This window comes from Drosophila eugracilis, unplaced genomic scaffold (genome assembly GCF_018153835.1).
Source record: "Drosophila eugracilis isolate 14026-0451.02 unplaced genomic scaffold, ASM1815383v1 contig_47, whole genome shotgun sequence".
Lineage (NCBI taxonomy): Eukaryota > Metazoa > Arthropoda > Insecta > Diptera > Drosophilidae > Drosophila > Drosophila eugracilis.
Genome location: NW_024573338.1, coordinates 1,890,285 through 1,900,427, shown reverse-complemented (window position 1 = coordinate 1,900,427; position 10,143 = coordinate 1,890,285). Strand labels below are relative to the sequence as shown.

At 41.8% G+C, this 10,143-nt stretch overlaps 4 protein-coding genes across 4 annotated transcripts; 2 read left to right on the top strand and 2 right to left on the bottom strand.

The window, feature by feature from the left end:
• The first annotated feature begins 4,120 nt into the window (after positions 1–4,120).
• Positions 4,121–5,373, top strand: LOC108109529 (protein tilB-like). Its single transcript, XM_017218093.1, has one exon. It carries the CDS (start codon positions 4,132–4,134, stop codon positions 5,311–5,313), a length of 1,182 nt encoding a protein of 393 aa, XP_017073582.1. The 5' UTR covers positions 4,121–4,131; the 3' UTR covers positions 5,314–5,373.
• A 1,246-nt stretch (positions 5,374–6,619) lies between these two features.
• Positions 6,620–7,640, bottom strand: LOC108109532 (cytochrome c oxidase subunit 7A, mitochondrial). The gene is made up of 3 exons (XM_017218096.2): positions 7,515–7,640; positions 7,024–7,367; positions 6,620–6,771 (listed from the first exon to the last, which is right to left on the bottom strand). Exons 1-2 carry the CDS (start codon positions 7,530–7,532, stop codon positions 7,116–7,118), a joined length of 270 nt encoding a protein of 89 aa, XP_017073585.1. The 5' UTR covers positions 7,533–7,640; the 3' UTR covers positions 6,620–6,771; positions 7,024–7,115.
• Positions 7,641–7,677: 37 nt separating this feature from the next.
• Positions 7,678–8,480, top strand: LOC108109530 (ADP-ribosylation factor-like protein 2). The gene is made up of 3 exons (XM_017218094.2): positions 7,678–7,852; positions 7,911–8,265; positions 8,323–8,480. Exons 1-3 carry the CDS (start codon positions 7,788–7,790, stop codon positions 8,455–8,457), a joined length of 555 nt encoding a protein of 184 aa, XP_017073583.1. The 5' UTR covers positions 7,678–7,787; the 3' UTR covers positions 8,458–8,480.
• Positions 8,283–10,131, bottom strand: LOC108109528 (uncharacterized protein F21D5.5). The gene has a single exon (XM_017218092.2). The coding sequence runs from the start codon at positions 10,047–10,049 to the stop codon at positions 8,478–8,480; it is 1,572 nt and encodes a 523-aa protein (XP_017073581.1). The 5' UTR covers positions 10,050–10,131; the 3' UTR covers positions 8,283–8,477.
• Between the last annotated feature and the right edge of the window lie 12 nt (positions 10,132–10,143).

The window sequence follows — 10,143 nt, the reverse complement described above, 5'->3', positions numbered from 1 at the left end:
CATACCTTTTGTTGCCAATCCAATTGGCTCCTCTCCCTGTCACTCTCTGATTTCTGCTCTTTTTGAGTATATTTCCTGGCAATTTCTGGTTTGATGTACGCCATTTCCCCTGCTATATGTGTATGAAAACGAATAAGATTTCTAATCATTGTTTTTATTTTTAAATATGTAAAGCATTGTATTTTATTTTTACAATCTCAACATTAAAATAATATTGTTAAAAGCTATACCATATATTATTAAAAAAATAAACTTATCTTGTCGATAGAAGTTTCTTAATTTAAGTTTCTGCAGTTTTTGTAAAGGTTTCCACCACTTAACTTTTAAACTTCGATGTTTTGGTATTTGGAAGTAATTTAATTTATTAGTTCCTTAATTTAAGAGTAATTAATTTCCATTTCCGAACTTGTAATCTGTTCATTTTAGATACAACTTCATAATACAATAGTTTGGTTTTTTTTGTCATTGAAACAGAATTCAAAGCTTTTAAAAATATCCTAACCATAAGACATTTTCGGTAAAGGTACAATATATACAGCCTTTAAGTTAAGAAACTTGCTTAAATGAACTTTCTCTGATTGAAATCTGTATTAAAAAACTGTATTATTTTATTATTTTATGGAAGCAACATTTAATACGGCGATCGACTTACAAAATAATTGGCCATATGCGAAAGCTAAGAATTCTTCCCCGGCGGCCGAAGCTTCAGTCTGATGGCTGAAGAATTGGGGATCATGTGGGGGAGCCGATGACAAAATTGTCTCTGCGTTTAACAAATTGGGTGACAGGCTTTGAAGTTGCCGTCAGCCGGCGACAAATGACAAGCATAACAAATGAACATTGTGCGTTTTCCGCTTATTTCCTCGTCCCCAGATTCAACCCAGTTGTATTTTTTCTGTGTTGTGAAACAACAAGGAGTGAAAAGAGTCGGAGTGGAATATTCAAGGCACTTGAGAAAACAAAGGAGCTAGCACCAAAGATTTGAAGGAAGGAGTCTGGAGAAGTTGTCCGAGTGTCAGGAGCAGCATCGAATGTCATAAAGTGGCAAATGCGCTATTAAATTGACACATATAAGTCAGGGGCGGAGGGCAAGTTACATAAGATTGCGCCAGATGGGCGTGGACTGTGCACTGAAAGAAATTGATATTAAGTTACATGTTTCTTTCTATATTCAAATATGTATCTCTTTCTTTCCCAAAAAGGATCCTGAAGAAAGTTTAAACCATTTTCTATTTTAAGTTGGTTTTTCCAAATAAATATGGATAAATCTACAGATCATAATGAAAGTGTATTATATTTAATAAAGGAGAAGGAAGTCAGATATTTAAATTTTATAGTTTCATTATAAAGCCAAAAATACAAAAATATTTTCCCAAGTGCATGCTTACTTGCGTAGGCGGAAGCGTCAAATTGTCTACGGCAGCGGCACTCCCGAAAAAAAGGCAAATAAATCCCGGGCGAAATAGGCATCGACACGTGATTATGCGAGCCACTTGAGTCCTGGAACCTAGAACCTTGGACCCTGGGCGCTACATAAAACGGATCGACGCAACTGCAGTTGAGGATGAATTATTGGTGTAAGCGAATACCCACCCGGCTCACTTGAGAGGCAACATACCGCAACCGACCTTATTGTCACCTGATCCCACACGTTCGCACTTAAATTCCTAACTAGATGACGTTATTTCCAGCACTGACCAAATAGTGTGAACTATATGTATTTTCTCATGCCCTCCTTAAAGTCCTTAAAGTCCGGACATGTGTTTCTGGTTTGCCGGGGTTTCGGTTTCCCAGCGCATCTTTCACGGGGCCGGGCTTGTTACGGCCTATAAATCGCCGATAGCTATACTCGTATATTACGGCATTCCTCCTATTCTCCGGCAAGGCATGCAATATGTTTTTGTTTGTTTACGCCAGCCGAGACCCTCTTTTTGGAGGCAGCCATGGATGCGAGACTATATCAAAATAATATTTTATTACGATGGATTGCAGGTATTTTTGCCCCATTGTAATGGAAATTCCAGATTCGCAAATCAACATGAAATCATAATAACAATATGAATTCGTTTTCGGTTGTTATTTCGAAAGACAAAACTGTGTTTGCACTGATCGGTCGTTTGGGGAATCGGTTCCATTAACGTCTGAAGAAATCCTCGGCTATTTGGTGATGGCTTTTTGTGAATTATCCGGCGGGTGCTAATTAAAAACCTTCTTCGGCCAAGGCAAGGAACGAGGCGACGGCGATCATAAAGAGCGGTAGCACGGCTTTGTGGTTTCCAACAATAATTAAAAGCAAATAAATAAACAGATTTGTTCAACGACTAATTGAAGCTCAAATAAATCAAAATCTAACTAATAGTGCGACGGGACCACCCAGAGTGCCCGGGTCCGTGTCTGCGTCCGTGTGTCCGGAGTGCTGAAAAAGTTGAGTTGTAATCGAAGTGTTAATAGGCCAAACGGGTTTCGTTGGGCAAACACGCATTTGAAGAGTCAAAAAATCGCCCGAAGGTCCAACTTCACCAGTTTTACATTTTTTTCTTTTCTTTTTTTTCTGGCATCAGCCCTGGCAGCGACAATCTGACGAAATACTCATCTGAAAGTTGCCCAGATTTGCCGACAGCCTCAAACGGAGAGATGGAAATGAAGTTGGGGTTTGGGGGAAGTAGCAGCCGGTGGAGGAGCGGGAGGTGGAGCTGAAGTTGGGGACGAAAGCGGCAGCGAGTTCGCTTCATGCTCGTTGCACTTGAACGCTTCAACGGCATTCTGATTTGTGGCTGCGGCTGCTGTGCTGTGCGGACTGCGAACCGGGATCCCAAGCCGATCTGATCTGATCCGATCCGGCCCAGGACGTGGCCATAACTCACGTGAGGAGCATCTAACGAGTAAAGGAGATGTTGGAGATGTCCGGACTTTGAGTTACTTGTTACATTTTTTAGTAGTACAAAAATCTTCCCGAGAAAATGGATATAAAAAGAAACAAAGATTTGGGCGTTGAAAACTATAAACTTTAAGAATAATAATTTATTTTTTTTTTAACCAAAATTGTTCTGTAGAATATCACAAAATTCGTATTATCTTGCATACTTTCTGGCGCTTAACGCTTAATACATACCATACTACCATACTAATACCTCCTAAACAGAAGAATTGCATATTCATAGTTCATAGTCAGAAGTACATTAAAGGTTAATGCCTGATTCCCACTACTAGCCCAGTCTATTATACCTTAATACCCCTTAAGTATCCAATGTTATCTATATTAAAATCCAACCAGAAAAAAAGAAAACAAACAAAACAGGGGAAGAAAGGTGAAAGTTGGTTCTGCTTAAGGGAAATCCCAACCATTGCCGTGGTAATCAGTTTGACCCTGCTCCACAACCCAGCATCTCTCTTCCATGCGCCACGATCCCGGCCAGAATCAAAGCCCGCCGCCTTAAAGTTTCCAATATGGCGTCGCTGCCGTTTCCGCATCGCCTTGATGCCGCTGAGATGCAGCGCTGATAGACGCGCTTTAAATGCATAAAATTGCCGACTATAAATAACATTTAATGAAACACATTTTTCGATTCCCGATTCTACACGCATCCGCATCCAATCCCCCTTTCCCCATTTGGGGTTTATTTTGTTATTCAGTTTGTTTCTGTTCGTTCCAACCATATTGTTTTTGGCAAAGCCAAAGGATTGCGGGATCGCTGGGAAGAGAAGGCGGAGCGTTTAGCCTGGCATCTTCTATGCTTCTTGAGTTATTATTGTAATTTGGCTGTGGGCAGTCGAGTGGAACGGTTGCTGTTGCAGTTGCAGTTACTCCGAAAGATACCGACCGAAGACACAGGGCATAGGATGGAGTCCCGCCAGAGCTCTGGCATTTTGTGTTCATTTAAATTTTTCACAGTCTATGAAATATAATAAGTTTGCGACATGTGCGCCGCTACTTTCCCATCCCATAATTAACCAAACGAACTTTAATTAAAAAACGAGATCTTCCTTCGTTTTTAGGGAGTTTTTATTTTTGGGATACGATAGAAAACCCAAACAAAAAACAATAACAATAAAAAGGAAGTTACTTAGCAACGGAGTTGGCTTACTCTATTTGCCATATATTATTATCCCTTACAGCACACAGTCGTCATTATGGTGCTCATTACCGAAAAACTAGTTCGCAAAAAGTCTGAACACAATGAGCGTCTAATCAGCACTCTGGAGGAAATCTCCTTGCACCAGGAGGACATCGAGGTCATAGACCATATTCAGAACTGGTGTCGCGACCTGAAGATTCTGCTCCTTCAATCTAATTTGATTGCCCGCCTGGAGAACTTACACAAACTGAAGCGGTTGGAGTATTTAAATGTGGCCATCAATAATATTGAAAGAGTGGAGAACCTGGAGGGCTGCGAGTCGCTGACCAAACTAGATCTTACTCTGAACTTCATAGGAGAACTAACCAGCTTGGAGTCGCTACGTGACAACCATAATCTCCGTGAACTGGTACTCATTGGAAATCCCTGCGTGGACTACCCTCACTACAGGGATTATGTGATTGCCACATTACCACAACTGAATAGCTTGGATTGCGTAGAGGTTACACTTTCGGAACGCCTCCAAGCATTGAGATCATTACCCAAGAACCGGGCAATAATCGTCAAAAAGCAGGCGGATCAGGCCATTGAAAGGGATGAACAGCGAATCAGAGTGGAGCAGCAGCAGTCCGCCTTGGCAGAACATTGTGCGGGAATCGAGGACGAAGAGGAACGAATCAAAGCCTTCTGGCAGGCGAAAAGCGAGCACTGTCCAGAAATTCGCATGGAGATTGCCCGGCAACATCGATTGGGCCGAGAGCGTCATGAAACCAAGCCTCAGCTCGATCCTCCAAAACGGGATCGCAGTCTTTTCGCTCCATGCGGCAGACCCTACAATCTAAACCAGGGCAAGCTGCCCTTTAACTTTCAGGACGAGGCCGATTATTACTTGCTGCAACTGGAAGTCTATAAACATCTGGATACCTCTCTAATTGACGTGGATGTTCAGCCCATCTACACTAGGGTCACTGTTAAGAAAAAGATCTTTCAGATATCCTACAATGAGGAAGTCAAGCCGGATCAGTCCACCATACAGCGTTCTCAGATTACAGGTCACCTTATGATCAAGCTTAAGAAGCTAAATGTGAACGAACTGCTAATTTATAAGAAGGGTTCAGCGAAAAGTCTTGCCCCGTCTGATGCCGGAAAAATTGTCGGAAATCTAGAGGACAAACTCCGAGGAACCGTGGACATCAGCAACATTTTCCCACCCAGCGATGTTCCCGATTTAATATAAGAAAGATCATTATTGAAAAATTATTTATTTAAATATTTGTCTGTTTCGGCTTTTCTTCAACTCATCGTTCGTTTCTTTGTTTGGTTTTGGTGATCTATTCTTCAATCAATTAGCTTTCTAGTAACCTCATCAGCCTGGTCATATATATATATATATTCGCGCTTGCATGTGTGTTTGTATACATATATATTACATATACAAATGTAGCTAAATGCCCATATAACTTAAAACGGACTATGCAATAAAAAGAAAAACGAAAAGAATGAAGCTGGAGTACATCGTAACTTACCGATTATGTTCTTTGCGGAAACCATAATCAACAAAATTGTCTGATCTATGGGTATAAACGTATTAAATACAAAAAAGGAATAGGGAGGTATGGAATAATGAAACCCAGGGAATAGGTTACAATGTCGACTATAGATTATACCAGTTTCAGTTCCGTTCGAAACCACCTACGCAGAACTGCTGGCTATTCGAAGTGTGTTAACGGTAAACCAGCCCGCGTCCATTTTATGCTTTTCGTTTCGCGCGCACATCCCAAAATTCAAATGGGCCGTAACGGAATAATGGCAAACCAACACTACGCAACACAACAGAAAAGGAAGGGCTATGTATTTCTACTTCATCCACTCCGGTGGGTGTGTAAGTACAGTGCGTACAGAAAATATAAAACCCACGATTTCAATGGGAAAACTGCATTTTTAAACTCAAGCTTACTTTTTCAGAATAACCATAATATTGATGGATTTTTTAACTACCACAATGCTTTATAATTCCAAAAAAAATTAATATATGAACTTTATAAAAAGCTAAGTTTTTTAAACATTTTCTTCCAGTTTTCCCACTTTTGTAACGCACTGCACATTTGCGGCTCCGTTAAAAATGCAAGAGAATATCCATAAAGTGGCGGATGTTTTCTTAATTTTTAATGCTTTAGTTTTATTTAAGTGTTTATGGAGAAATAACTAATGAAAAACGCCTTGAATTGCATATTCCGCCGCAGTCGGATATTAATAAACGGGCTGGGTGCACGGGCCTGTGCTTGTGTTAAAGCGCAACATGATTCGCTCGATTTAAAATGCATTTCCATGCCAATGGCAACGCGCCGAGTTGCCGCCCTTTGATTTATAAAACAGGCCGTTTCCTTAGCCGATTCCCCAGACTCTGCCGCATCCCAGATCTTCGCTCCAGGCCAGTCGCTGTTTGTTTACTTAATGTCAATGCAATTAAGGGGAAATACTTTTGGGCAAATATCGCATTGCCAGCGACCGTGCATGTACATTAAAACAAATAAACAGTCTCGTTACTTTACAGCCATCTCTCTTATATTTCCACGCTTTAAATGCTCTTGCGAATGTTCAGTTTACACAACAAATCTTAGTATTCTAACACAAAACAACAAGCCAGGTTGTGGGTTGGGGTGTTTCATGTTGACCAGGTATCCGGGGCAAAGCTCTGGAAGATCGAGAGGAATTGGTTATTATTTATTATATTATACTGAATACTTGTGAGCCCTGTTGAGGTTTGAAATATAATATCGACAACTTGCGATCCTATCTAGCTTTCAAGATGAATATCAATTTGAATGAATAATTTTAGTGTTTAGAAACTATTTAGCCCCTGTTAGTTACAGTTGAACAGGTACAGAAATAACATGGATTTAAAATAAATATAAGACTATTTATGATACGAATCCATGGAACTTACACAATCAAAACATCGAAATATAAGGCGACTACGCTGAATCACGGAGGTTGCGCGGGGTTTATTGGCTTAGCTTAAGTATCAGGACACCGACTTTACTCCTTCTTGGGAACACTCAGTTCGTAGAAGAGCTTGCCCATGCCACCGATTCCAACGAGGGCGAGGGCCACGGTGATGCGGTACAGCACGTTGTCGACAGCGGATCCCTTCAGGAAGACTGGTTTGCCGTCTTTCTTCTGGAAGTGCTCCTGCACCTTGCGGATCTCAAAGTAACCCTTCTCGATCTGCTCCTTGGGTACAGCAGCAGACCTCCGGCCAGCGGTTGTAGCGAAGCTACGGACAACAGCCTGCAGAGTACGAAATGTGCGGTTAGTTCTTGGACTCCAGGGAACTTACGTAATTGCTTGAAGGTGATGCGTTCTTTGGAATCATAAAACCCATGTTTCTTCTCCAGCAAACAATGTGGAGTAAATGAACATCAATAATTTACTTACTCTCGACAGGTTCATCATCTTGCTAGAGTTTATTTTTAAGATTTAGCAAAAAGTGAGCAGTTTTCCTGGGCGAAAATATCGGTCTCGAATATGACAGCTACAGCTGGAGGAATATCGATGTTATATCGAAATATCAGTTTTGGATATCGATAATTCCAGCCCCTTTGCCATTCACCCGAAAACTATTATTTACTAAAATAAACAAATTTAACCAGCTGCATATTTAATAATTAATATATTATTCCATAGTTTTAAAAAACCCCAAACGTTGTCATGGGCTTCCTAACAGTATTGAAAAAAATGCGACAGAAGGAGAAGGAAATGCGCATTTTGCTCCTGTGAGTTCTTGGATATTTAGAAACAAAGATTAGTGATTCATGGTTTGCTTTTCCTTAGAGGTCTGGATAATGCCGGCAAAACTACGATCCTAAAACGCTTTAATGGGGAGCCCATAGACACAATCTCACCCACACTGGGTTTTAACATAAAAACCCTGGAACACAATGGTTACACCTTGAACATGTGGGATGTTGGTGGCCAGAAGTCCCTGCGATCCTACTGGCGGAATTATTTCGAGTGTACTGACGGACTCGTTTGGGTAGTTGACAGTGCTGACAGGATGCGACTGGAGTCATGCGGCCAGGAACTGCAAGTCTTACTCCAAGAAGAACGTCTGGCAGGAGCCACACTTCTGGTTCTGTGCAACAAACAAGATCTGCCTGGTGCCCTCTCATCGAATGAAATAAAAGATGTACGCATGCTAACATATAATCTAAAAAAAATATTTTAATATCCTTTATCATTAAAGATACTACACCTGGAGGATATCACTACGCATCATTGGCTGGTAGCCGGAGTTAGCGCGGTGACTGGAGAGAAACTGCTCAGTTCCATGGACTGGTTGATCGACGACATAGCCAAGCGTATATTCACTTTGGATTAAATAGATCTTTTCTTACTTCCTCACTTCTCCAGCAAGTGCATTTTGTATAGTTTTTCTTGCTTCTCGTCGGAAAATTCCGGCTTAAAGTTCACCTTGTGTATAGATTTGAATCCTTCGTCCAAGGCTGGCTCCTGATACCTTTTCTTCATCATGTTAAAGACCAAATCCTTGATCTTAGCGTGCGAAGGATTTGATAGCTCTCGGAATGCTATGTTGTGCTTAACTTGAGCTACGGGCACATTCATAAGAAGACACCGACAGGGTACTCCCTTTTCGCTACCCAGCTGCAAGAACTTCTTGCGAGAAGCTGCATCTACATTTGTATTGTCCACCACACAAGATTGTCCGGAGTCCAAAAATCGTTTGCAAGCAGTTAAGCAATTTTGTGTGCTTCCCAAGGTGTCTGCATTGGCGATCTTGTAGCCCCGCGATTTGAAAAAGGATGAACAAAAGTGGCTTTTTCCTGATCCCGGAAGACCCACCATGATAACCATTTCACAGGGATGGTTTTCGAAGGTCAGGTCATCGGGCTCAAACAGAGTCAACTGGTCTGGGACGCTAGTGGGATCGTAGCTCGGCTGGTTCCACTGTTCAACTGCTTTTCCGAGGAAATGGACTTCTGGAGTATAGAAAGAAAGTCCAATGTTGGTGGCGAAGAGTCTATCTGCCAGAGAGTGATCCTTGCGCTGCTTTGTTGCTCCTTTGCCCGTCTCCGGTCTTCCAGCTGCATCGCCCACAAAGAAACATCGATCTTCCCGAATCTCAACACCATCATTCATTTCACTCTTCAGATGCTCCCACATTCCTGTCAACGGTTTGCGGTAAAATCCGTCACCGATGGCTATGAACACTTGAATTGGAACTCCTAGTTTAGCCACAATTTGCTTGATCTTGACCTTAAAGTCATCTAAGCTAATTTTACCGCGAGCTATGCCTCCTTGGTTGGTGAAGAAACAGATCTTAAAGCCATCGTTGTAAAGATTATTTAGTTTTCCAGGGACTTCGGGAAATATGATCTGCCAATCGTCAGTATTTTTGGGAAAAACCAATCCCGATTTGGTTTTTATGATGGTGCCATCCATATCGTAACCGGCTATCTTTTCAGACGATTTGACGCCATTGCTGGTATAGATTACAAGTTTTCCATTGCCAGCGGAGTCCCATCTCTCGGATTTCTCTGGGACCGATGATAAAGTGAGCGATGGAGCAGCTTCCGCTGTATTATCCGTTGGTGGAGGACTGAAAACCACCTCAAAAGGATGCCTGCCGTACACGATTTCCACCAGGTCGCCGTGCTTTAGCTCACATTCCGAGTGCTGCATAACCATCAGTCCATTGACGCCGCAGGGATTGACACCCAACACTTTCAGGCCAACAATGGCATTCTTTAGGTCCACCTTTAGCTGGATTTGCCGCTTTGAACACTTTGAGTCCCTGATTCCGGTTTCCCGGCTTCGTCCCACGAAATTCTCTCCGGCAGTAAGGTGAATCGCATGGTGCTCTGGTTCAGTGGGTTTAAGGGTGCATATCCTTGTTGCCACATCTTTGCCAGCTTTGCCCACGGAACGGTTTATGTATTTAGCCATGGACATCTTGATTTTTCCAATAAACACGCATTATTTAGCTTTGACCAATGCGTTCTTAAAACCCGCGTAGAGTGACCTTAATTTGCACCACCTAACCATT

What these genes read in the sequence shown, in the direction of transcription:
- LOC108109529 (XM_017218093.1), top strand. Translation starts at nt 4,132, where the DNA reads ATGGTGCTCATTACCGAAAAACTAGTTCGCAAAAAGTCTGAACACAAT.
- LOC108109530 (XM_017218094.2), top strand. Translation starts at nt 7,788, where the DNA reads ATGGGCTTCCTAACAGTATTGAAAAAAATGCGACAGAAGGAGAAGGAA. An exon ending in GAAATGCGCATTTTGCTCCT is followed by an intron (nt 7,853 to 7,910) that starts GTGAGTTCTTGG and finishes GCTTTTCCTTAG; the next exon opens with AGGTCTGGATAATGCCGGCA. An exon ending in CATCGAATGAAATAAAAGAT is followed by an intron (nt 8,266 to 8,322) that starts GTACGCATGCTA and finishes TTATCATTAAAG; the next exon opens with ATACTACACCTGGAGGATAT.
- LOC108109528 (XM_017218092.2), bottom strand. Translation starts at nt 10,049, where the DNA reads ATGTCCATGGCTAAATACATAAACCGTTCCGTGGGCAAAGCTGGCAAA.